Below are 24,836 nucleotides of genomic sequence, written 5' to 3'. Positions count from 1 at the left end.
GAGCTTGAAGGGTGTGTAGGGTTTATTTACTTTCTGGATTAAAAATAAGAATTGGGGGGAAAAAACATTGTGATGCTACAGTAAATTATCAGCTGCTGCAATAATGACATTCGGTTGTGAACCATTAAAGGACTTGGGAACACTTTTATTAATAAAACTTGCTGAACCACTGGGGTGATAGGATTAGTATGAGCTTCTGTTTTCTGCCTTATTTGGGCCAGCTGAATTCTGTTTCAACTGTCTCTTACAGAAAGCAACCTGAAATTTAGGCGGATGGTCCAGAGAACATAGAAGCTTTGAATGGAATAAGTTCATGCCTGAATATGCCTTCACAGGTCCAGCTTATAACCCACAGCAGGATGCCAAACAAAGAGCCGATGTTTTTGAAAATTCCTTGATAGATGCTACCCGGGTTACTCAGTAGGGTGTCATTTCAATATTGACAGAAAGCTACAGATAGAGTTGAAAGTATTGCTTTATGTCCTGAATCAGAACATATTTAAGCATATTTCCATGTCAGTGTTTAGACAAGAGCCTACTGTATGACAGTGTTATGTTTAGATGACCTCTTGAGTCTTAGCATTAAATCTAAGTGTAAATTTTAAGTGGGAAACATTTTTAAATGACCTAGAGTTTGTTTCACACATAAGTTAATAATAGAAGGGAGGTTAGGCTTTAGGATACAATTCTGGCCTTTTCTTTTTTTCTTTTTTTTTAAGTAGAATTTAAATTGAAAATTGCATTTGTGTCAGAACTTAATACCTGCCAAAAATATAATATTTTAACATTCTCTATTGGAATGAAGTTATTTAAAACTCATGTGGATTCAATTTTCCTTGCAGTAACATTCTCTTCTCACTTGCTTTTTATAATCACATCCAATCCTTGCCAGCCCAGCTCAAGTTTAGGGACATTTTCAGATGGCTTCTATTTCCAAAGCTATTATTGGGCCTGTGAATTCAGGCACATTTTCCTATAGTGATTCAGTCAGCCAGCCATTCAGAAAACAGCTTTCACGGTCAGTCTGATCAGGAAGGTGTTGGTCAGTGATCTGACAAACTTTGTCCCATATACAGCAGTTTTCAGAGGACCCTTAGGGTGTAACTGGACACCATGGAGGAGCTGAGGGTATTCTTGGCTGTTTCTTCCCTCCCGGCACTAACTCCCAGGAAGCTCTCCCACCACCTGAGGAAGAACAGTTGCCCTCATTTACAGAGAAATCGATCGAGTCTGACAAGGACCACATCACCTGCATTCTGCCCCACTGCAGTAAACGATTCTGAACCCCACTGGTTCCAGCTCTTTGCTGCTGTGTGAAACCATCAAATTCACTGGGGTTTTACTTAAATGGGCTTCCCAGGTGGTGCAGTGGCAAAGAATCTGCCTCCAAGTGCAGGAGACTCAGGCGACACGAGTTCAATCCCTGCGTCAGGAAGGTCCCCTGGAGGAGGAAATGGCAACCTGCTCCAGTGCTGTTGCCTGGAGAATCCCATGGACAGAGGAGCCTGGTGGGCTACAGGCCATGGGGTCGCAAAGAGTCGGACATGGCTGAGCACACACATCCTTTGTAATCACTGCATTCCCCAAGTGACTGGTGCTGATGCCATCATGCACAGGGGTTCTCCTGGGGAGAAGTTGGGGAGCATGCCGGAAATAAACATTGGCCTTGAATGCCTAGCTATCTGGCTGCTAATTCCCTGGGTTCCACGTGTCACGGGTAGGACAGGCCACTGGCTGAGCCCGGGGCCTAGTCTGTGAGTGGCTGGGCCCGAGGAGGTGGCATGTCTTCCTATGAGGCTGACGGCTCTGGTGGTGATGGTGACCACTGTCGCTCAGTGATGACTTGAGTCCTCACAATGATAGAGCTGGGGAGGCCCCACGAAACGGATGGGATGTAGTGACCGTCCGTGGTGGAAAGAGCCGGAACGTGGCAGGTGATGACTGCTGAGGAACTCGGAACAAGTTGCTGAAGAAACTGCTCATGCTTTCCAAGGCCTGGGAAGAAAAAGATTTCTTTATGGAAACTGACAAACCTCAGCTTAGCTTATAGTTGTTTCAGAGAAACACTCCTGAAGGCCCTCAGATGGTCCTAGCTCTCCATCTGGGCCCCCAGGCACAGTGAATGAGCCTGGAGCACCTGAGGATGCAGAGGTACCCAGGGAGCTCTGGATGCCTGGCCTCACAGGGCCCCTCAGGGTTTTGCTTTGACTTCATTTCAGGCACTGGGATGTAGCTAAGGACACTGACTGGGCCCAGACCTGGAGATGCTTATCACCTGTCCATCCCGACCTGAAGTACTGCCCTCGTCCCTCCGTCTCCTCCCTCTGCTCTTCTGTTCTCAGAGGCCCTTCGCTCATTCATACATTCTTTTCTTGATTTGTTAGCTTGGTTTACTAAATGTGCCCCCTCCTAGAATGAAAGTTCTCCCTGAGCAGGAGCTTCAGTGTGTTCACTGATGGATCTCCAGCATCTCCCACACTGCCTGCCAGGTAGCAGCTGCTCAATAAGTGTTTGTCAAATGGATAAAATGTTTGATCCTGGCTTCGTCCCCTTATTAGCTCTGTTAGCCTTAGGCGAGTTCCTTAACCTCTGAGCCCCAGCTTTCCTTTCTGTAAATAGCAATAACAGTCCATCTGACCAGGAAGGATGGTTGTGAAGATCACAGGTGTGCCTGCCCTTGTGTGGGTTGCTCTTACCTCTGGAATCTCAATTTGAATCTGACTCACGGTTGGGGCTGGTGCTCAGGTGCAAAGGGCTGGACTTTGGGCAACGATGAGGTTCCATGGCCGCACGGGTCGTGGTGGCCAGAACCTTCCTTCTTCGTATCTTGCCTCCACCAGACAAGGAGCTCAAGTGGCTGTCACCCTGGCTTCTGCTGCCCGTCACCCTGGGGCCCTTTGCTGTGCCTTAAGCAGGCCTGTACTTCACGTACTGACTGTTGCTCAGTTGCTCAGTCGTGTCGGACACTTTGCAGCCCCATGGACTGCAACACGCCAGGCATCCCTGTCCGTTACCAACTCCCAGAGCTTGCTCAGACTCGTGTCCATTGAGTGGATGATGCCATCCAACCATCTTGTCCTCTGTCGCCCCCTTCTCCTGACTGTAGCTGCTTCCCCTTCTCCCATCAGATAATGAGCCATAAAATGAAATCATGTTTCAGATCATAGTGGGAGAAAAAAAATTGTCATCCCCCTGTGTAACTTATTTTCTGTCGGTTTTGAATTTCAAAGTTAAAGTGTAAATTTTTAAAAGCTGAGTTTGGAAGAAAACACTTCATTAGCTCTGTGAAACCATGAAAATTTAACAAAGGGACCCCAGTTCACTGAAATGAGAAGGATGGTCACTGATGTTTCAAAGCACTCGATGCCCACTGTTTTCAGGGCTTTACACATACTGCCCCATTTAATCATTGTACCAACACTATGAAATACTTTTATATTTCCCATTTTACAGATGGGGAACCTCCAGCACAGAGGTTATGTGGCTTGTTAGTACCCAGCTGCCCAGGTGTGGACAAGAAGCACCAGCTAATTTGAAGGAATTAAAACTTGTGCTTGAGGTGAACGAAAGTCTTGGTCTTTTCTGCGTTTGTGCTCAGTCATGTCAGACTCTGAGACCCTATGGACTGTAGCCCGCCAGGCTCCTCTGTCCATGGGATTCTCCAGGCAAGAACACTGGAGTGGATCGCCATGCCCTCCGCCAGGGGATCTTCCCAACCCAGGGACCAAACCTGAATCTCCAGCGTCTCCTGCACTGGCAGGTGGTCGGTCCTTCCTGGTCAAGTCCAATTTGTATGTTCTCGGGAGACCACGCTGAGCAGTCTCAGCCAGCTTGGGTGTGAGGAGCCACCTCGTCTGCCAGCTTTGTTGGAGAATGAGCAGATCGAGGCACCAGAGGATTAAACCTTGCTCCCTGGCATCAACTTTTTAGTTTTGGTTTTTTTTTTTCTGTTTTCATAGGAGTCTTTCCAAGCCATGGTTGGCAAGTGGGTTTGGGGTTTCCATCTGTACAAGGGGAGCAGCTGCCAGGGGTGCCATGAGCAGGATTCCAGGCAGGGTCACGCTCAGGGATCCGGGCCGGGCCAAGTGCCCGGTGTCCGTCTTGGACACAGGAAGGGGGATGACTCTATGCACAGGCGTTTTGCTGTCAGGTCTAATGAAGCTACTACTTCCCTCACTTTCAAAAGTTGCCCGGAACATCATTTCACCTTTCCTGGAAGGCTCAAGGTGATTAGCACCTTGTATTTTGTGGTGGTGAAGTGACACCCTCAGAGTTCGGGTGTGCAGGACCCAGAAGCTTGAGATGCATGTGGCTCAAGTATTTTTGGAGAAGGTTGTACCTCTCACCATCTACTTTTTCACCTGTTTGTGGGTATCGTCTGTACTCCCTGGCAGCCTTTAAATAGTGTTTGATCATCGTGGGCTGGGAAGTCAGACAGGGGCCCTGTTGATGTGGTATGTAAATAAGGAGGTTGTGTGTGCTCAGTCATGTCTGACTCTTGGCGACCTCATGGACTATAGCCATGAACACTCCTCTGTCCATGGGATCTCCCAGGTAAGAATACTGGAGTGGGTTGCCACTTCCTACTCCAGAAAGATCTTTCTGACCTAGGGATAGAATCTGCGTCTCTTGCATCTCTTGCGTTGGCAGGCGGGTTCTTTACCACTAGCATCACCTGGGAATCCTCTAAAGAGGCGCTTAGGACCTGAGAACACCCAGGGACCTCCCTAGTAAGCAAAGTGCACTGCAGAGAGGGGAGCGTTGAGTGTAAAACACACTGAACTTGAACAGCAGACTGCTTGCTTGCTTTTAAGCTCACAAAAGCACATGTTCTACACGTGGAGAGAATCAAAGGAATGTTCTGGTGACAGGGCACACAATTAGTTCCTCAGCAAAAGTTTGTCGCAGGAGAAGCACCTTAATTCTGCATTAAAGGTACATCTTTTTTTTGGCCATTCCTGTGGTATGTGAATTCTTAGTTCCCTGCTGAGGGATTGAACTCAGGCTCCCTACACTGGAAGCACAGAGTTTTAACCAAACTGGACCACCAGGGCAGTCCCTGCACCTTGATCCTTACCCGATGCCTCTGTCCTGTAATCTCTGTTTGGGATAAATGTTTTATTTGGTGCCAAGTGCTCACAGGTGATTGAATCTGTAAGGAAACGCCTGGATATTCGTTCCATCCCAGAACTTGCCGCCCAGGCTGCTGGCCCTGCCTGTGGACTGGCTTTTCCTCTTTAATTCATGATATTCCTCCAGAAGTTTTTCAGAGTTTCTCTTATAATCAATGCATGGGCTTATAGGTGTTGTCTCCTCCTACCTCCTTCATTCACGTTTAGACTCCTGTGAATGAATTTTAACCAGTGAGTTTGGTGAGAGGAAGCCTGGGTTAACTTGGCCTTCACAGAGGGGCCAGTTCCTTTGATGTACCTCAATAGATTGGCATCAGATACTGTAGTTGATTTGTTGGTTCTGTGAAGTTACTTCATCACAATAATTAACACTAGTGTTAATCATTTATAGCCTTAAAAATGAAGAAATTTTAGTTGTTTAGCCCATTGGTGCTGGCCAGTGGCAGGTGTTCCATTAGGTAAAGTTCTGAATCTGGCTGGGCAGGTGCTTAGAGGGGAGAGTAGTTTGCTAGTCTGGTAGGTATTGTCTAGTTAATTTCAGCCTGAGGTGGTAAATTTCCTGTGTTTCCAGCTGTGTGAAGGGCACCTAGTTTCGATTATTTCACCGGGATGTTCACTTAGGGGACCACCTGCATCAGAAAACCACCTAGGAGGCTTATTAAGAATTCCAGACATACTAAACCACCATCTTTGGTGGGGGTGGGTGGTGGGTCTTTGAAGTCTTCATTTTTATCAACTTCTCCAGTGAGTCTTACCCAGACTTCAGAGTTCCCCTCTGGGTATTGTAAAGGGGGGAAAAGAATGACATGATATCACCACATCTCATCATTTCGTTTGCTTCTGGTTTTCATTTTTAATTATTTTCCTTTGCTTTTGCAGTCTTTTTGATATATTCATGACATTTTTCATCTCTGAATGCTTATATAATAAAACACCCTGTGACAGATGAGCCAGGGCCACCTGAGAATTAGGGTCACTTCTGAGGGTCAGAGCCGAGGTGACCCTTGAGGATCCCATGCCTTGGTCATTGTTGCTCTTCGTGTATCTTTTTGAGGGGAATATATGACCTTAGGTCATTAGGTATCACACAGAGCCCTGCTGGTGCGGTGTTCACTTCACCCTGCACCTACTGCAACACCCAGCACACAGTAGGTACTTAGCGTTGTTGTTGTTTAGTCGCTAAGTCATGTCTGATTCTTTTGTGACCCCAGGGACTGTAGTCCACCAGGCTCCTCTGTCCTTGGGATTTCCCAGGCAAGAATACTGGAGCAGGTTGCCATTTCCTTCTCCCGTGGATCTTCCTGACCAAGGGAACGAACCTGTGTTTCCTGCATTGGCAGGCGAGTTCTTTACCGCTGAGCCACCAGGGAAGCCCCAAAACAAGGTCCTCCTCCCTGTCTCCGGTTTTACTTCTGACATCTACCAAAGAGTCCCTCTCAAGTAGAGCCTCTACAGTACATGGCCATGGATGGCTTCTCTTGCATGTTTTGTTATTTTGCTCAAAATGAGGAACGCCTCCTTCCTCCGAGAGCCTAAACGCTGTTTGGTTTCACGATGCCACACTCGCTTGACAGGGCTGTGCCAAACAAAGCTATTGCCCAGACTGGACTCAGAGCACCTCTCACCTGGGCTGTTTCTCCATCTCACCCGTGAGCCAGAGCTTCTGTGTAATGGGATCCAGCCAATGGAGTCAGAGGGCTGCACACAAGCCCTTGAGGAGGGCAGCACAGAGTTCTCTCGTTTGCAGGTCATCAAGTCACATGTTCACCGTGACCAAAGAATCATTGGAGTGGGTGCACTTTGCAGAGACAGGAGCCAGAGGGTGGGGTGGTGCCAGACATCTTTCTGAACTGCTGTTAGGATCCCAGCTGTGGATAAAACGAGATAAGAGCCGAGGCTCAGTTGGTTTTCGTTTAACCAACCCGGCATGTGAATGGATGCTCCTCACTCCCCCGGTGACACAGGGAGCACCATGCCCTTGGATGCCCAGCTTTAAATGGAGCCAGGAGTCAGCTCTATTTGTCTCCAAACCTGTTTATGCCACTGTTTTAACAATGTTTTATAATAATACAAACATAATCATGTGTATGGCTTCCCCGGTGGCTCAGTGTTAAAGAATCTGCCTGCGAAGCAGGAGATGCAGCAGGAGTGGCGGGTTCGATCCCTGGGTCAGAACGATCCCGTGGAGGAGGAAATGACAACCCACTCCAGTATTGCCTGGGAAATCCCATGGACACAAGAGCCTGGCAGGCTACAGTCCATGGGGTCGCAAAGAGTCAGACATGACTTGAGTGACTAAAAACACGCAACAACGATTGTGGTTATAATAAGCATAGTAATAAATATGCCAGTATTATTGGATGTGTATGATTGAATTAAATAGTATCCAAGCCTATGAAATATGAACATAGAGTTTTGTTTTTTTTATGAAAAGCAAATTTGGATGCTGAGAAAGGCTCGTGGTAATTTGCTTAAAAACCTACCATCCAATTAGATGTGGGTGAGAAACGTTGAAAAATTCACATAAAGACAGAAACATTTTGCACTCAAGTTGCTCTTAAAAATTTCTTTAGTTCCTGCTCCACTTGAAGCAGCAAGTGGAGAACAGTAACTGTGTGATGCATTATCGGTGTGGTTTAGTTAAGAAAGATGGTAGACCTTGGCCCTTCATTCATTCATTGATTCATTCATACACTCACTCAAGAATGCAGGGCCAATGCCGGCTGCCGCACGTTGGGCACTGGTCCAGGAGGATGTCCTAGTGAGCAGAACTGACAAAATTCCCCACCCTCGTGGAACTCCCGTCCCACTGGGAGAGACAGACGGTGAACAAGCAAGTAACTGTATAGCGTGTCAGCTGATGAGTGCTGTGGGGAAAAGTGAAATGGAAAGGGGAGCAGAGTATTAAGTGAAATGAGGGCTACCATGTAAATGCATCCTGACTGTAAAGGGACTATATGTATACCTAGAGAGAAGAGGGGGTGGGGAGGGAGAAGGGAAACGACGCCTGTGGACATGGGGCAGGAAAGCCCTTGGCAGAGGGGACAGCAAGTGCAAGGGTCCTGAGGTAGCAGCATCTGTGCTCAGGGGACCAGGTCACAGGGAGGACCAGGAGAGGAGTACAGGGAGGTAACCAGGGGCCAATTCATATTGGCTCATGCAGTTCTTGGGAAGATTTTGCTTTTATTCTGAGTGAGTGGGAGTCATTGAAAGGTTTTGAAGGGAAGAGTCAGATGATATGACTTGCTTTTTGAAAGAATCACCCTGGCTGATGTGTTAAGAATAGGCTGAAAGGGGCCAATAATAGAAATACTAGGAGGTGCGCACAATAACGCAGGGAAGAAACAGTGGTGGTTGGACTGGAATGTAGCAGTGCAGGTGGTGAGTAGCAGTGGAATTCTGGATATCTTCTGAGGGCAGAGCCTCAAGATTTGCTGAAGACTGGACGAAAGAGAAGTCAAGGATGATGACAGGTGTTTCTGCCTCTGCATCCAGAGGGATAGAGTTGCCATTCAGTGATTAGGTGACGGAGCCTGTTTGTGGGGTACATGTGTGCTGGGAATTCAGTGTAGGGGCATGTGAAGTTTGAGATGCCATTAGACACTCAAGGTGAGGGGAGTTGAATACACAGGTTTGCGTTTTAGAGGAAGGGACCCAGCTGGAACTGTATTAATAAATTTGAGAGTCCTCAAGAGTACCCATGAAACTGAAAACCATGAAGCTGGCATCCCCAGGGAGTGAGAACAGTTAAAAAGGAGCAGCCCAGAACTGAGGCTGGGGGTGTTGGGCCTGCTGTGCCGTCTGATGCAGGGGACCTTCATGGGCCACAGGCTCCTCTCCTGGACTTGAGTAGGTGCTCTCCACTTGGCACTCCTAAGTGATTCTCCTCTTCACCATCGTAGAACATTTTGGGGCCCGCGGTGGTGGTGGGCATGGTCCCTAGCTTCGTCCAGGTAGACACACCAGCCACAGTCACCCCAGCTTTGCTGCCACTGCTCCAGGGAGGTGGACTGTTTCCACCAGAGAAACCATCTGCAGCAAGCCACGGGGACCCCAGGAAAATGCAGGGCCGCTCACAAAACTCTCAAACCAGCTTCCTGTAACAAGCAAGAGATCCCAGATCTGTAGTTCATGGTTCAGAAAAGGCCCGATGAACAGACTTCATGAGCTCTTACCCCAGTCCTTTTCCCATCTGCAAACTCCCTAAATCCCCTGGTGTAAAACTTGCTTTGAGACTCAGGCAGGAAAATGAGGATAGGAGGGTAGGTAGTAACAAAGTAACAATCCCCTCTCTGTCCCCAGGAGTGGCCTTCAGAGACAGAAATGATCCCTTCTAGAAACCCTGTCTCTCTTCTTGCTGGGGTAAAGTAAGTTACACGTTTTTTGCTTTCTTTTTCCTTCCCTCCCCTCCCACCTCCAAATGAAGCAAAGCAAAGGACAGCATGGTAAAGTGAAGCCAGTCCTGGAATGTGCCCTGTACATTCCACGGAACCCAGGGCTCAGTCAACAGAAACTATTGGGGGGGCATGCAGAGCACCGCCACCCCTCAACACACAGTGTTTCTGCAGTCGGGTCCCTTGTCTGAGCTCTCGTATCCTCTCTTTTTGCTCCTTCCTGCTAATCACACTTTGTAATTTTATATTTGCTTTTGTATTATGCAAGTAACGACCTTCTTCCAGGTCACACACCCCAGTGTTCTAGACACCAGGTCTGTTCACTTTACTGCTCTAACCCTGCCCGGCATGAGGTCTGGTATATAATAGATGCTTGATGGATCAGTGCTGATAATCATGAGGATGCTCGGTCTTGTTTCATGTGTGGACAAGGCTCACTCCCCTTCATAGGCCCAGAGGACACCTCTCCATGATGGCACATGATGCCGTGTGTACATGTGCAGAGCTGAAAATCTGGCTCCCAAAGAGAATAAGAACTCAGATTCAGGACGTGTTGCGTCATGTGGCCGATCTTAGAAATTTTCTGTCTAAAAAGGCTAAATTAAACACACACACACACACACACCAAACTTTGGAGTGCTTAAAGGGTACCCTCTGAGGGTCACCATAACCCAAACCATCCCCTTGCAGTCACTGTGCCTTCAGAATTCATGTCTGCCTGGCACTCCACTGTGCCCCCAACACCAGGCCTGCACAGAGCAGTCAGTCAATACATAGTTATCAGATAAATGAAGAACATACGTTTGGGATGAACGCCAGCCTGCATCCTCCTCTTGGGAACCTACACTGCCTGTGGGCATGTGAAAAACTCAGAAATCCTGCACAGACATGTCTGTTTGACTCCGTGACCCCGTGCTCTGGAGTAAATGGCTGACTTCAATCCCACGTCTGCTTCTCGCCAGCCAGTTGTGTGTTGTTGGGCAAGGTGCCGAACCCCTCAGTGCCTTTGTTCCTCACTCATACACTGAGGCAGTACTCACCTCACAGGCCTCTCGTGGAGACTGCATTTGTTATTCCATGTCAGGCCGCGGGCACTGCGCGCAGCATGCAGTCAGCATGGACATGCTGGCTGCTGTAATGAGCATGGGTAATGAGAACCTGGGAAGCATCTGGGCAAACCTGTTCCACTGAACCTCAGTTTGGGAGATGCTGATCAGGAGGAAGGAAAATCAGGAGGTATCTTATTCCCCGTCTGCAAGCATGAGACTGTGGGCTCCTCAGGAGTGTCTGGGTGGTGCCTTATGCCTGTCCCCTGTAGGGAGGGAGCCCTCCACGAGTGACCAGTTCCCAAACCAAATGGAGTGCAAGATCCTAGTGAGGCCCAAGCAGCTCAGAGAGGAGTCAATGGCCTGTGTCCAAGTCATTTATCATCATCACCTCCATTTCCTGCTCTGTAAAAAATAAAAAAGGGTGAACTGTCCCAACCCTGGCCACTGGACCCCCTCTTTGAGGTCAGCTGGGATTCAGGATGTAGGCCTTGGGGATCTCAGGGCAGAGATGGGGAGAAGGCGTAGGGGCAGCCTCTGTCCAGTCCCCTTCACCCTTGAGGAGGATGCCTGCAGGCCCACAGCACCCCTGCCCTTTGGGCAGCATCATCACCCACTGACTCACATCTGGTTCAGGCACATAGCAAGCGTGTCTTTCCCCTGGTTGTGCCAGCCCTGCGTCTGGGATGCCCTGCCAGCCAGGCACGCCCATGCCTCCCAGGGCAGGCTGGTCAAGATGCCTTGGGTAGCAAAGAGCCCCTGAGATCCCACAAGGCTTTCCATCAAGGCAGCCCCCTCTTCTCATTGATATCCTCGGACAGGCAGCAGGCATCACGTTCTAGAAATCCTGTGATCAGGACTCTCAGTTCCAACAACTCCAGATCATGCGAGGGTTTATCCCTGGAGTTGACTTAATCTTTTTAGCTTCTTTGGTCTTAGACAACTTTAAAAGATGGAGTGTTTGTAATAATTAAATTTTAGTGTCCTTATAGAATTTTACAGTTTCAAAGAGCATTCCCATCTGGACCTCATGGGAGCCCGTTTCTGTCCCAAATTGGGAATCTGTTTTCTATGTGTCCGTCAGTCTTGCCACACTTGCATTTGTTCCTGTTTTATTTTTGGCTTCCCTCCCGTTCTTACAAGTTTCCTTTTGAAGAAAGCAGACTGTTTTGGCTCATCTAGAGAAGAGAAGGGCCAGCATCTGGGCTTGAACCGAGTGGTTCCAGGAAAAAAAAAAAAAAAAGGCAGTGAGCGGCAGAGATGCAGCCAGGGGTCAGAGCTGAGCGCCAAGGGGTCTGCTCCACTCTCCCTCCTGTCTGGGCTGCTCATCCACAGCTCGCACCTCACAGACTGTGACATCTCCTGCAAGTGTGACATCCTTCAGACATGACCCACTGCTCCGAGTGAAGTGTGGAGAGGGTGTGGAGGGACCCTGGTTTGAGTGGGGTGGTGAGAGCAACCTTCTGGGAAGACACTGCCTTTGATGATTGGGTCTTGGAGTGACACAACCAGGCCCAGTTAGGGTTGGACTGCATGGGGAGCCAGCTCCTGGTCTGCTTTTATCGTTTAGGGAACCGTCTCTGAACACCTCCTGGTGGCAGATGGGCAGGTGGGTGAGAAGTGCACAGACTCTCTGTACTATCCATGATTGAGTCCCCAGGGGGCAGCAGGTGGGTGGAGGCAATGACAAACCTGGGAGTGCCCTCATCTGGGCCATGCCGAGGAGGCCACCTGCCCCCCAGGGTTGCTTTTGTCCAAGTCCATCAGGGCCTCATGCTGCCCTTCCTCATTGTCCCCTACAAAGCAGTGCGACCAGGCATGCCCCCTCACTCCTTCCCAAGAAGAGCTTGCAGGGTGACCTTGAACAGGCTACCATCTTGCTCTGGTTCATTGTCCTCATCTGAGAGTGATGGGCTGCTGACTTGGCCTCTGGGATCCCCTGCCCTTCGCCTATCCTGGCAGGACCAGAGGCAGCCACGGCCAGGATCTCCCAGCCAGGAAACTTCCTTTGGCAGGGGCCATTGCTGGCTGGGCCAGCCTCCTACTGACCGGCTTGTGTTATGAGCTGTCATGTGCTTGGTGTTTGGAGTTAAAGTCCAGCAGGGTTGGGGAACATATGGCCTCTGCAGATCAAAGAAAATGAAGTGCGAGTGTCAGTTGCCCAGTAGTATCCAACTCTTTGTGACCCTATGGACCGTAGCTTGCCAGGCTCCTCTGTCCATGGGATTTCCCAGGCAAGAATACTGGAGTGGGTTGCCATTTCCTTCTCCAGGGGATCTTCCTGACCCAGGAATCGAACCTGGGTCTCCTGAATTGCAGGCAGTTCTTCACCAGAGAAGCCTGAAGACCCAAGAACCTGGCTTAAAAGCCTGGAGCCAGCCCCAGCCCATGGCCACCCTCAGGGCTGATGAGAGGGAGGGGAGCTGCCTGTGGAGAGGCAGGCTTCAGTTCTGGGGTCAGATCTCTGAGAATCCTGCCTGCCTTCCTGACTTTCCCTCTTTCCATCCTATTTGCACCTCTCTGTGACCTACAAGGAGCTACAAGGAGTTGCTCCTTTGCAACTGTGCCCTCAGCACCGGGTCCTGCCCCAGATTTCAGAACTAGACCACCACTGAGCACGCCGCCTGCAGGGGTTTCCCCCAGCCCCATGCTCCCCCAGTTTTAGCACACAGATGCCTTTCCAGGGATCTTATTAAAAATGTAGGTTCTGGGACTTCCCTAGCAGTCCATTGGTTAAGACTCTGCATTTCCATGGCAGAGGGCACAGGTTCCATCCCTGGTCAGGGAACTAAGATCCCACAGGCCGAGCAGCGTGGCCAAAATAAATAATTTTTTTTAGTCTAGATTCTGACTCAGAAGGTCAGATGAGGGCTGAGTAGCTGTCCTTCTAACAAGCTCCCAGAGACTACTGATGCTGGTCTGAGGACCACACTTTGAATAGATGGATTCAGACTGAGGCTCTCAACAACTGGCTTTTAAACTCCTCCGGGCCTGCACTCCAGACCAGCTAAATCAGAATCCGTAAGACTGAGGAGAGGGGCAGGCACCAAGACTGTTTTCTTGTCTCCAGTATTGGAGCCTGAGAGCCGCTGCCAGGGCTCCTCTGAGCTGACAGGATTCCACCCAGAGCGGCCTTCTGACTTTGTGGGTGGCCACGTGGCTGTTCAGTGTGCAGAGGGTCACTCCTTCAAGCCCTTTGGAATACTGAAAAGAGCTCTTTGACCCCTGTCACTACAAGGACTGTGTCTGGAAGGGGCCCAAGCTTTGGTGTCAGGTGGTCTTGGCTTCAGAGCTTGACTGTACCCCTTTTGGCCAAGAGAGCATGTTCGTGGGGCCTCCTCACCTCTCTCGAGCCTCTGTCTCCTCCTCTCTGAGATGCAGGTCATCACCATCCCATCCGAGAATGAAGGCCCTACAGTAACTCCTGGGGCATAGTTGTTGTTGTTCAGCCGCCCAGTCATGTCCGACTCTGCTACCCCATGGACTGCAGCAGGGCAGGCTTCCCTGTCCTTCACCATCTCCTGGAGCTTGTTTAAACTCATGTCCATTGAGTCGGTGATGCCATCCAGCCACTTTGTCCTCTGTCATTTCCTCCTGCCTTCAATCTTTCCCAACATCAGGGTCTTTTCCAATGAGTCAGTTCTTCATGTCAGGTGGCCAAAGTATTAGAGCTTCAGCTTCAGCATCAGTCAGTCCTTCCAGTGAATATTCAGGACTGATTTTCTTTAGGATTGACTGGTTTGCTCTCCGTGCAGTCCAAGACACTTTATGCCCCTGGAGAAGACCAGGGCATAGTAGGCACTCAGTAAATACACAATTACCTTTTCCCCTTGTTTGACATCCTCATTTTACAAGCAAGACTACCATGGTTCACAGAGGTAGAGGCATTTCCAGAGGTCACATAGCAAGTTTTGGGTGGTGGTTCAAGGACTGAAGTTCAGGCTCCGGCATCCCAGGACTGTTCCTCTACTCCCACCCTTGACTCTCAAGCTGGGGGTGGTCCCATTCGAGTGGGCGGGGCCTCCCTGGAGTGGAAGGCGGAGCCTGCTTCGGATGCTAACCATTCCCGGAAGTGGGAAGTGGTGGGTACCAGGAAGCCGGTAGTGGCTCCCTCGGCTCCCATCTATTGAGGCTTCCCCCACCTCCAGAGAATGTCGACGTCATCTCAGCTTATCTCACCTAGGCATCGGCTCGCACACCCTTTGCCTCTCCCTCGCTGCCTGCAAAAGTGCTGAACGTCAGACGCTGACTTGAGATGAATCACTCTCTGAGAATTTACGGAGGGTTATGTAAGACTCCGCGGCGGCTGCGTGGCCAGCCAGCTCTGGGGGTTGTGTCCCGAGAGATCCCTCCTGACCTGACTCATGCAGGCGGAAGAGGCAAACAGGGGGATGCAGGCAGGGATCTCTGCTCAGAAGGCCCAGGCAGCCTGGTGGCGAGCACGGTGGGGATCCCAGAGATCCTGAGACGCTGTCCCGGAACCGGCAGCCTCTCCCTTGACCTGGAAACTCCTTGGTGGGACTCTGGGCCCCTGCCTCAGTTCCTCTCCTCCCCATCTCTCTTGAGCTTACTTCTCTCAGGTATTTGTCTCCACCATGTCCTGGAAGCTGCTGTTACTAAGGTTACCCGCAGCCTCTGGGCAACAAATGCCGCGATCGGTTCTCTGTCTTCCTTGACACGTCCGTAGAGTTGGACATCTTTAATTCTTCTTCCTCCTTGAAATACATGTTGACTTGGACCCCACTCTGACGGTCATCCCCTGCTCCTTCACATCCCATCCTGAGTCCCTGCATCCCTACCCTGGAATTTGTCTAGAGAGGGGATGGCTCTCCCCTCCCCTGAGCCTGTCCAATCCGCCTAAATGCTGACCCACCCCAAGCTCATTAGTTTCATTTAACTCACCCTCTTTGAGGTCTCCTTTGGGTGTCTAGTGAACGTTGCAAAGGTGATCCTTTCAAAACATTGCTCCCGACCAAGTTTTCTCTTGTCTTCCCCTTTTCAGTTAAACAAACTACCCACCCTGGAATTTGTTTAGACTCTCATCCACGTGCCCCATCCCCCACATCCAGCTCCAAAATGTAACCCAGATCCACTGCTCACTTCTCAATGTCCTTGGCCACCATCTTGCTGGACTAACTGGTCTCCCAGCTCTGTTCTTCCTTATCCTTCTGTGTCCAACACAGTGGCCACATTGGGTCACATCACTTGCTGTCCAGAGGGATAGTCTGGCTCCCAACTTAGCCAGGCCTATAAGATCCTCCCCTCCGCTCTCTCTCCCCTCTCTGACCTTCCGGCCGAGTGAGGAGATGCTCTCTGGAGATGGGGGCAGGTGGGCTCAGCCTCCCCAGGTATCAGGGAACCTGGGGGCAGCCCTCATCCTTCTCACCTTCCCTCACCAGCAGGCACCACCCATATGGCACCTGTCCCCAGTCTGACCTGGGAAGGTGGCCTCTTGTGTTAACTACTCTTCCTGGACAGTTGCAGGGCATCCGGGCATCTTTGCATATTCATCAGCTCTGGACTTCTCTGTGAATTGCCTTTTCATGTCCTTAAATGATCTGTTCAGTGATTGGCAGCTTTAGCTCATTTTCATTAGGCACGCCTTGGTTTCTGTTGTTGCTCCTTCATTTCCCTCTGCCCCCAGATGAGAGATCAGGTATGGGCCCTACTCCTTGACATCACCTTCTCCCCAGGTCCCCAGAGCCCAGCGAGTTCAAGCTCTAGGAAGACCAGCTAAGGTGCTGGCCTGCTTCGCCTGTGACTCATCAGCTCGTGCAGACACCCCATGCGGACAGACCAACCCTGTTAGATCGTCACGATGTCCTTGCACCACTCTCTCTGCTTGGGACCTGCTCTGGGCCCTTTTCCACATCACCTTTCCTCATCTTCTGCCTGACCCTGGTCTTCCCTCCTGCTCTTTCTGTTTCTCGTGTGTGGTTCAGGGTATCTGCTGCCTCCTTCACCAGAAGCCACTGGGGCTTGAGAGAGAACATGTCTCAGCCACCTCGCACGTGGCATCAGTCTCCCTCTGGAAACAAGTGCTTTCTCCTTTAGGCATCACTGAGTCACACATAGACCATGACCAGGTGAAGACCTCAGTGTACACCATTTACCAGAGCTTTCTTGGCAAAACACTTAGCAGGTAGCAGACATGCCATCCATCCAGCAAAAACTGAAAGGCCCCCTACTGTGTGCTAGGCACAGGTTTAGATGTGGGTCCATCAGGAACAAAACGCCTGCAATGGAGCCAGAAAGCAAATGGCAGTTAGACACCAAGCATGTTGGTGTGGTGAATACAGTAAAGAAAGAAAAATGGACTGGAGGCTTGGAGTGTCAGAGCAGAGCAGTTCAAATAGAGTGTTTGGGAAGGAGGTGCAATGAGAAGGAGGCGCAATGAGAAGGAGGCCCTTGAACAAGAACTTGGAGGAGAGACGGAGAGCCCCGTTACTGCTGGAGGAAGCGTTCTGGGAATGTCTGCAGGAATGGACCACTGGAAACAGAAATGACACCATCAAGAGCCAAACGGGGCAACCCTGCCCTTCCGGTGCCTTCAGCCCAGGGAAGGGGTGGTTCCGACAGCAAAGAAGTGGTCGTCCTGCCCTTTCTGGGTGCCTTGGGTTCCGGATGATGAGCATCACCCATCTTACAAGATTCTGAGGCGGGATGCTTGAGGGGCCCACTAACCAGGGTTCTGGCTTCTGCACTGAATGTGCACAGATTTCTGTGTCTGAAATGCCTGTGTGGGGGATGTCTAGGGTCTAGGATCACTCACTGCTTTGTTTTTTTTTTAACTTTTAAATTTTGTATCAGGGTATAGCCAATTAGCAATGCTATGGTACACAGTAGATGGACTCAACCATACATAGACATGTAGCCATTGTCCCCCAAACTCCCCTTCCATCCAGGCTGCCACATAACATTGAGAGAGTTCTATGTGCTGTGCAGTAGATCCTTGTAGCTGTCCATTTTAAATATAGCATTGTGTACATGTCGATCCCAAACTCCCTAACTGTCCCTTCCCCCTGGTGACCAGAAGTTCTAAGTCTGACACTCACTCCTTCATTCAGTATGTTTTGAGGGTCTGCTGTCCATACAGTCAGAACTAGGTGTTAAGGCTGCAGTGATGAGCAGACCCAGCCTGGTTCTGTAGTCCTAGACCCGCACTTACCACTACCTCATAGATAACATGGAGCCACCCTTGGAGGTGAGGGTTGTGTGGGCTGAGAACTCAGGGGGCCAGCCCCGGACCGTCTGCAGGGCCCTGGTACCCAGCCCACCCCCCAGCCCCATTGAGACCCCTGTGGATCTTAAAAGACACTGCTTTCCTGAGGCCACCTCAGAGATCTGATGTCACGGGCCCGGGGGCAGCTTCAGGGGACTCTGGTGAGCAGATTCTTAACCAGTGGACCACTGGGGAAGTCCCTGACTGGTTAGGTTTCTGAATGTTTGATAGATGTGTGACGATGGTGACAGTGAGAGGAAGGAACTGCAAATTGAGGATGCTAGCCTGTTGTCCCCAAAGCTGCCGTTTGTCCTGCTCTGTTCCTCTGGAGACATTGCCCCAGAGAAGGGACCGCGTGGGGTACCTGCCACGTGCCAAGACTGTCCCTTATTCTTTGGCTGGACAAGGTTCTGCAGGTCATCCGTGTTTCCAGGCAGCCTGGCAGCTGACTGTCCCTTCCCAGCGCTGGGTCAGCTGGCCGAGGGGTCTTGTCAACCTGGGGTGCCCTCCACAAGCCCCCGCATGGACCTTTTGGTCTATCTGGGGCACAGGCTTGCTGCTGAGCATGGAGTCTCTGTTTTCTGCCTTAAATCTCGCTCAGGCTGGATGGCACAGTGCAGGGGAGGAGTTGAAACAGGGGCAGCCCTGAGCCACACCTGCAAGCTTGGTCCTCAGAGGGGGTCTGGTTTGTGGAAGGGACAGAAGTCTTCCTCAGACAACTTCTTTGTTGGGCTGTTTATACGTTCTTCTATTCTGGGAGAGCTTCACAGGTGGCTCAGTGGTAAAGAACCTGCCTGCCAATGCAGGAGACACAGGAGACTCCAGTTTGATCTCTGGGTCGGGAAGCACCCCTGGAGGAGGAAATGGCAACCCACTCCACTATTCTTGCCTGGGAAAATCCCATGGACAGATGAGCCTGGTGGGCTACAGTCCATGGGGTCACACAGAGTTGGACGTGACTGAGAGATTGAGTACGCATTCTTGACAGATCGTGGTGCTTTTAATATCTGAGCAGATCAATTGTTGTGGGGGCATCCTGTGCATTTTAGGATGTTTAGTTTAGCATCCCTGGCCCCGCCTACCAGATGCTGGGTGGCGGTATCCCTGCCCTCAGATGTGACGACCCCAAATGTCTCCAGACATTGCCAAATCTGTGCCCTGGCTGAGAACCTCTAATCGAAACCCTGATGTTTCACCTTTGAGATGGACCTCATTCCTAGCTCGGCCCTGTCCAGCAGAGCGGGCCTTGGCCAATGCCTGGAAGAGAACAGCACACCCACCTCACTTCCATTCTTCTACCCAGAGAGGCAGACTTGGGACCCAGAACAAGTTACTTGACCACTCTGTGCCTCCGTTTACCCATCTGTAAATGAGAGTCAATAGAGTATCCCCCATGTATGAAGAGTAAGACACTCGATACACGTAAAACAGCACAGTTTGGGCACCACATGTGTCGTTCTTTTTTTGGCTGCACCGAGTCTTCATTGCTGCACACAGGCTTTCTGTAGTTGCAGCGGATAAGGGGCTACTCTTTGTTGAGGTGTGCAGGCTTCTCATTGCAATGGCTTCCCTTGTGGAGCACAGGCTCTAGGCACGTGGGCTCAGTAGTTGTGGCTCACGAGTTGAATTGCCTTGTGGTCTGTGGGATCTTCCCGAACCAGGGATCAAACCCATGTCCCCTGCATTGGCAAGTGGATTCTTAACCACTGGACCATCAGGGAAGTCCTTGTGTAGCTCTTGTTCAACAAATATTTGTTTTTGTGACGCTAAACTGAGGATGCAGCAATGAACAAGACAAGCGCCCCGACCGTGAGACTGCGTAGCTCCTGAGGGAATTCGACACATGATTCTGTGACTGTGACTCAGTATAACAAGTGCTGTGATGAAAAAATAGGAGGGGCGGTGGGAACCCACGAGAGGGGCATCTCATCCAAGAATTAGGGAAGGAAGGCTTCCTGGGGGAGGTGGTGTTCCAGCTAGGATTTGGAAGATAAGTATGAGTTAGGTGGATGAAGGAAGGGGAGGAATAATGGTCTTGGTTACCTTTTTTTTTGTAATAGAGTATTCAGGTTTTTATTTTTATTATTAGTTTTTTTGGTCATGCTGCATAGCATGAAGGATCTTAGTTTCCCAGCCAGGGATTGGACTGGTGCCCCCTGCAGTGGAAGCACAGAGTCTTACTTACTGGGCCACCAGGGAAGTCTCTGCATTAGCTATTTAAAATAATAATAATAATAATGCTTTCCTGAAAAAGAAATCCTATTTGAAGGGCTGTAAGCGAATAGGACCAAACGGTGTCAAGGGATCCTGGTTTACACCCCCTCTGAGACTCCTGACACAAACGTTCTTGGCACAGTGAGACTGGGATGGCTGCCAGGTGCAGAGTTAATGGCCTGGAGGGGACCCAGCCCTCCCTCCTCTCCTTTCTGCAGGCAATGGTTGTAGCTTGGTACCAAAGGATACCCAGATGCTTTTTGCGGGGAGAGCAATGCCCATGAAACAGGTGGGGAAGTGGTCAAGCTGCCATCTGCACAGCAAGTGTCCATTCCTGGCTCACCTGCCCATCCAGCGGGGGTCCTCAGGGTGGGCCTGCCCTGTGCAGTGTCTCAGAACCTGGCAGTTAGATGCTTCTCCCGGCCCATGCCTCCCAGTGGAGGGAAGCAGGTAGATGGAGCATGGTGGTTGTTAAAGCTCACCTCCCATTGGCCTGAAGGTGCCCGGAGAGGGCATCAGCACCAAGGCCCTCCAGGTGCTGCCTGGGACACCCACTGGGCTGGGCCCCTGGTGACGCTGTGTGTTATTCCTCTCCCCGCACAGCTACAGTCTCCGCCTGGCATCCCGATGTCCTCCGCCAGCCACCCCGTACATCACCAGACAGTATAGGAATGTCAAGGCCACAGCTGCAGCCCAGCTCCAGGGATCCCTCTTCAAAGAGTAGGTGCTTTGCCTGCTCCCTGACAGGTACTCAGAGGGTGGGGCAGCCTCCTGGGGCTCTAGGGGCTGGGGGCGGGGCTTGGGGGTGGGCTGGGCAGGAGATAGGGGGATGGGCGTGATGACTCCTGGAGCACTGTGCTGTGTGCTCAGTGGGGCAGGAGGCCTTCCTACTGGGACTGGGTGAGAGTGTGGACCCTGGACCACCTGGTTCAATCCCAGTTCTGTCACTTATGGGCTGTGGGACCTCAGCACGCTACTCTCTCTCTCTCTCTCTCTCTGAGCCTCAGTTTCCACATCTATAAAATGGGGATGACAATAGTACCTATTTCATAGGATTGTGAGAATTGCAAGTGTCAAATGTATGAAAGCACTTAGAACCTTGCCTGGCACAGAATAAACACCAGGTAAGTCTAAGTATTAGTGATCGTATTCAACACTTGAAACCTTCAGTGGCTTTCAGCCCAGAAAAGGCTATTCCATCAGGTTTTTGAAAGTGGAAGTAATATTAATTCATAAAATATAAAACTGAGATTTATGTTGAACCAGAAGCCTCCGTCTAGATTTTCTGATGATGAAACCTGAATTCATTCATGGAAGCTGGACTTTTCCTCTTGAGGGGCTGGGCTTTGCTACTGACCTCAAGCTGGCTTGGGTTTCTCTGCTGGTGACATGGCATATCTTCTTCCATTGTGTCCCAAGACCAGCATTTCAAGTACGACTGGGGCGAGTGTGCTGTCGCTTCAGTCATGTCTGACTCTTTGCAACCCTATGGACCTTACCCCTGCCAGGCTCCTCTGTCCATGGGATTTTTCCAGGCAAGAATACTAGAGTCCATTGCCATGCCCTCCTCCAGGGGATCTTGCTGACCTGAGGATTGAACCCATGTCTTGTAAGTCTCCTGCATTGGCAAGCAGGTTCTTTACCACTAGCGCCACCCAGGAAGCCCAAATGATTGGGGCACTGGTTAAAAATACAGTCCCCAGGGTACCACTCCAATTCATTAAATGAGCGCTCTGGTGAGCAGGGCCTGGGAATCTGCATTAGCAGGTGGCCCTGAAGTTCTGGGACCCACTCAGGTTCGGGGATGCGACCAGGGTTGTTTGGAATGAGAATGCAGTTTTTTAAGGCAAGAGGGGCTGAGTTTTGAAGCTTTGGGGTCTTCTGTGCTGAGCCTTCCTCCCTCCGCCTCTCCTCTCCCCATGGCTTGCTCCCTTCTCCCTCCCTCAGCAGGTGGAGTTTCTGGCCTTATTTCTCAGGGAGTTCATTCAGAAGGGGACCGGATGTAAAACCCACTTCCCCCTGAGAGCCTGTCTGTGGAGCTGACACTGAGCCTGCCTGTTGGGACCCAGCTCCTGAGATGGGAGTTGAGTTGAGTCAGGAGTGCAGTGGAGGAACGGTGCGATGGGTGCTGCTCAGGACTGGGTGGCCCAGGACACCATCCTCACACCCGCTTTACAGAGGGAAGAATGGGGCCCCGAGAGGAGAGGTTTGGCTGGAGTGTTCTGGAGAACAGGCAGGCAGTGCGGACTGAGCAGTTCCCACTCTGGTCCCACGCGTGTCCTGGGATCACCCCTGTGGCAGCTGTGTGGACTTTCATGCTGGTGGGCTGGCTGAAAGTGGCTTTCAGCTCAGAGAAGGTGTTCTTTGCAGCCGGAGGGAGGGTCAGGTGAGGCTGGAGTGATTTCTGCACAGACTAGGGCGTTTCTGTCGGCTACTGCAGTCTCAGCCTTAAGCAGGCCTTGCAGGTTCGGGCCCTCCCCTGGGGCCCGTGTGCGACCCTAGACAGGTGTGTTCTTTTCCACTTAGTTTCAAATGAGTGCAGCTTCCCAAGCTGGGTGCTTGGATGCCTAGAAGCCCAATTTTATTTGCCTCTGCAGCTCACACCTCCTTCTGTTTACTCACCAACAGTGAATGCTCAGAACTCAACAGTTTAATTTCAAAGGGACTGAACCTTGCTCCTTAAAATCTTATTTAATTTTTTCCCTAATTTTAGACGTTTTCTGTTTTAAATTTTTAAATAAGTATGTCAGGAAGATTCCCTGGAGAAGGAAGTGATAACCCACTCCAGTATTCTTGCCTGGGAAATCCCATGGACTGAGGAGCCTGGTGGGCTACAGTGCATGGGGTCGCAAAGTCGGACATGACTTAGCAACTAAGTAGCAATATTAAGTATGTATAACTTATTATTTTAAAAATTTTATTTTTAATTGAAGGATAATTGCTTTACAATATTGCCTTGATTTCTGCCATATTTCAGCATGAATCAATCCTAGGCACACCTATGTCCCCTCCTTCCTAAATCTCCCTTCCTCCTCCCACCTCTTCGCACCCCTTTAGGTTATTAAGAGTCCTGGTTTGGGTTCCCTGAATCATACACCAAATTCCCGTTGGCTATCCATTTTACACATGGCAGTGTATATGTTCAGAGAAAGCAACTGCACCCCACTCCAATACTCTTGCTTGGAAAATCCCATGGACGGAGGAGCCTGGTAGGCTGCAGTCCATGGGGTCATGAAGAGTTGGACATGACTGAGCGACTTCACTTTCATTTTTCACTTTCATGCATTGGAGAAGGAAATGGCAACCCACTCCAGTGTTCTTGCCTGGAGAATCCCAGGGACGGTGGAGCCTGGTGGGCTGCCGTCTATGGGGTCGCACAGAGTTGGACATGACTGAAGCGACTTAGCAGCAGCAGCAGCAGCAGCAGCAGCAGTGTATATGTTTCCATGCTACTGTTTCTGTTTGTACCACCCTCTCCTTCCTCTCTCCCTCCTGTGCCTATAAGTCAGTTCTCTCTGTCTGCATCTCCATTGCTGCCCTGCAAATAGGTTCATCAGGACCATCTTTCTAGATTCCATACATATGCGTTAATGTACAACATTTTTCTCTTTCTGACTTACTTCACGCTGTTTAATAGGCTCTAGGTTCATCCACCTTATTAGAACTGACTCAAATGTGTTCCTTTTTAAGACTAATATTCCATTGTATGTATATACCACAGCTTCTTTATCCATTCATCTGTTGATGGACATCTAGGTTGCTTCCATGTCCTAACTATTGTCAATAGTGCTGCAGTGAACAAAGGGACACAAGTATCTTTTTCAATTTTGGTTTCCTCTGGTATATATAGACCTAGTAGTGGGATTGCTGGGTTGTTATGATAGCTTTATTCCTAGTTTTTTAAAGGAATCTCCATACTGTCTTCCATAGTGGCTGCATCAGTTTACATTCCCACCAACAGTGCAAGAGGGTTCCCTTTTCTCCACACTCTCTCCAGCACTGTTGTTTGTGGATTTTCTGAGGATGGCCACTCTGACCTGTGTGAGGTGATATCTCATTGTAGTTTTGATTTGCATTTCTCTAATAATGAGAGGTGTTGAGCATCTTTTCGTGTGTTTATTAGCCATCTGTATGTCTTTGGAGAAATGCCTGTTTAGGTCTTTGCCCACTTAAAAAATGACTTAAAAAAAATCTTACTTAACTATTTGTCTTAGTTTGCTTGGGCTACCATTGCAAAATACCACAGACTAGGGGGCTTAAGCAATAGATATTTACTTCTCACACTTCTGGGGCTGGAAGGCCAAGATAGGGGTACCAGAATCATCAGGCTCTGATGAGACCTCTCTTCCTGGCCTGCAGATGCTACTTTCTGGCTGTGTTCTCACATGGCAGAGGGAAGAAGCCCTGGCATCTTTTCTTACAAGGGCACTAATCCCATCATGAAGGCCCCACCCTCATGACCTCATCTAAACCTAATCACCTCCCAGAGGCCCCACCTCCAAATGCCATCACATTGGGAGTGGGAGTACAATAGTGGGCAGGTGGTGGATATTGGAGTGGGGGCACAATGCAGTCCACAACTGTTAATACACAACTGTGTATTTAACACAGTTCCAGAATGATGTTTTGAGATGCCATGGCAAAGGATTTTAGTACAGGAAGGGATGTATAGGCCAGCTCCCTCTATTTATCGAGGAGGGAAGCTGAGACAGAGGGGCAAGTGGCAGCCCTGGGGTCAGTCTGCTGATGCCCAGATGGACCATGGACTTTGTGGTCCGTGCCGTGTACATGCCCTGGACTTTGTCCTGAGGAAAATGATGTCCTCAGC

At 50.1% G+C, this 24,836-nt stretch overlaps 1 protein-coding gene across 7 annotated transcripts in view; it reads left to right on the top strand.

The window, feature by feature from the left end:
• The window catches only part of PRDM2 (PR/SET domain 2), a 131,849-nt gene that overhangs the window by 102,125 nt on the left and 4,888 nt on the right, over window positions 1-24,836 (top strand). For 3 of the 7 annotated variants that reach the window (XM_069544900.1, XM_069544904.1, XM_069544905.1), the window contains one exon: window positions 20,612-20,728. The exons of 1 other annotated variant lie outside the window; for it this stretch is intronic. In XM_069544900.1, coding sequence (XP_069401001.1) covers window positions 20,612-20,728 — 117 coding nt within the window. Of the gene's footprint in view, window positions 1-9,434; window positions 9,500-20,611; window positions 20,756-24,836 lie in introns of all 7 variants that reach the window. 3 more of the 7 variants (XR_011247554.1, XR_011247553.1, XM_069544901.1) reach the window with 3 other exon arrangements.

The sequence above is a fragment of the Ovis canadensis genome, chromosome 12 (assembly GCF_042477335.2).
Source record: "Ovis canadensis isolate MfBH-ARS-UI-01 breed Bighorn chromosome 12, ARS-UI_OviCan_v2, whole genome shotgun sequence".
NCBI lineage: Eukaryota > Metazoa > Chordata > Mammalia > Artiodactyla > Bovidae > Ovis > Ovis canadensis.
The sequence above is the reverse complement of the archived record's forward strand: the minus strand, read 5'-3'. Positions and strand labels throughout refer to the sequence as shown.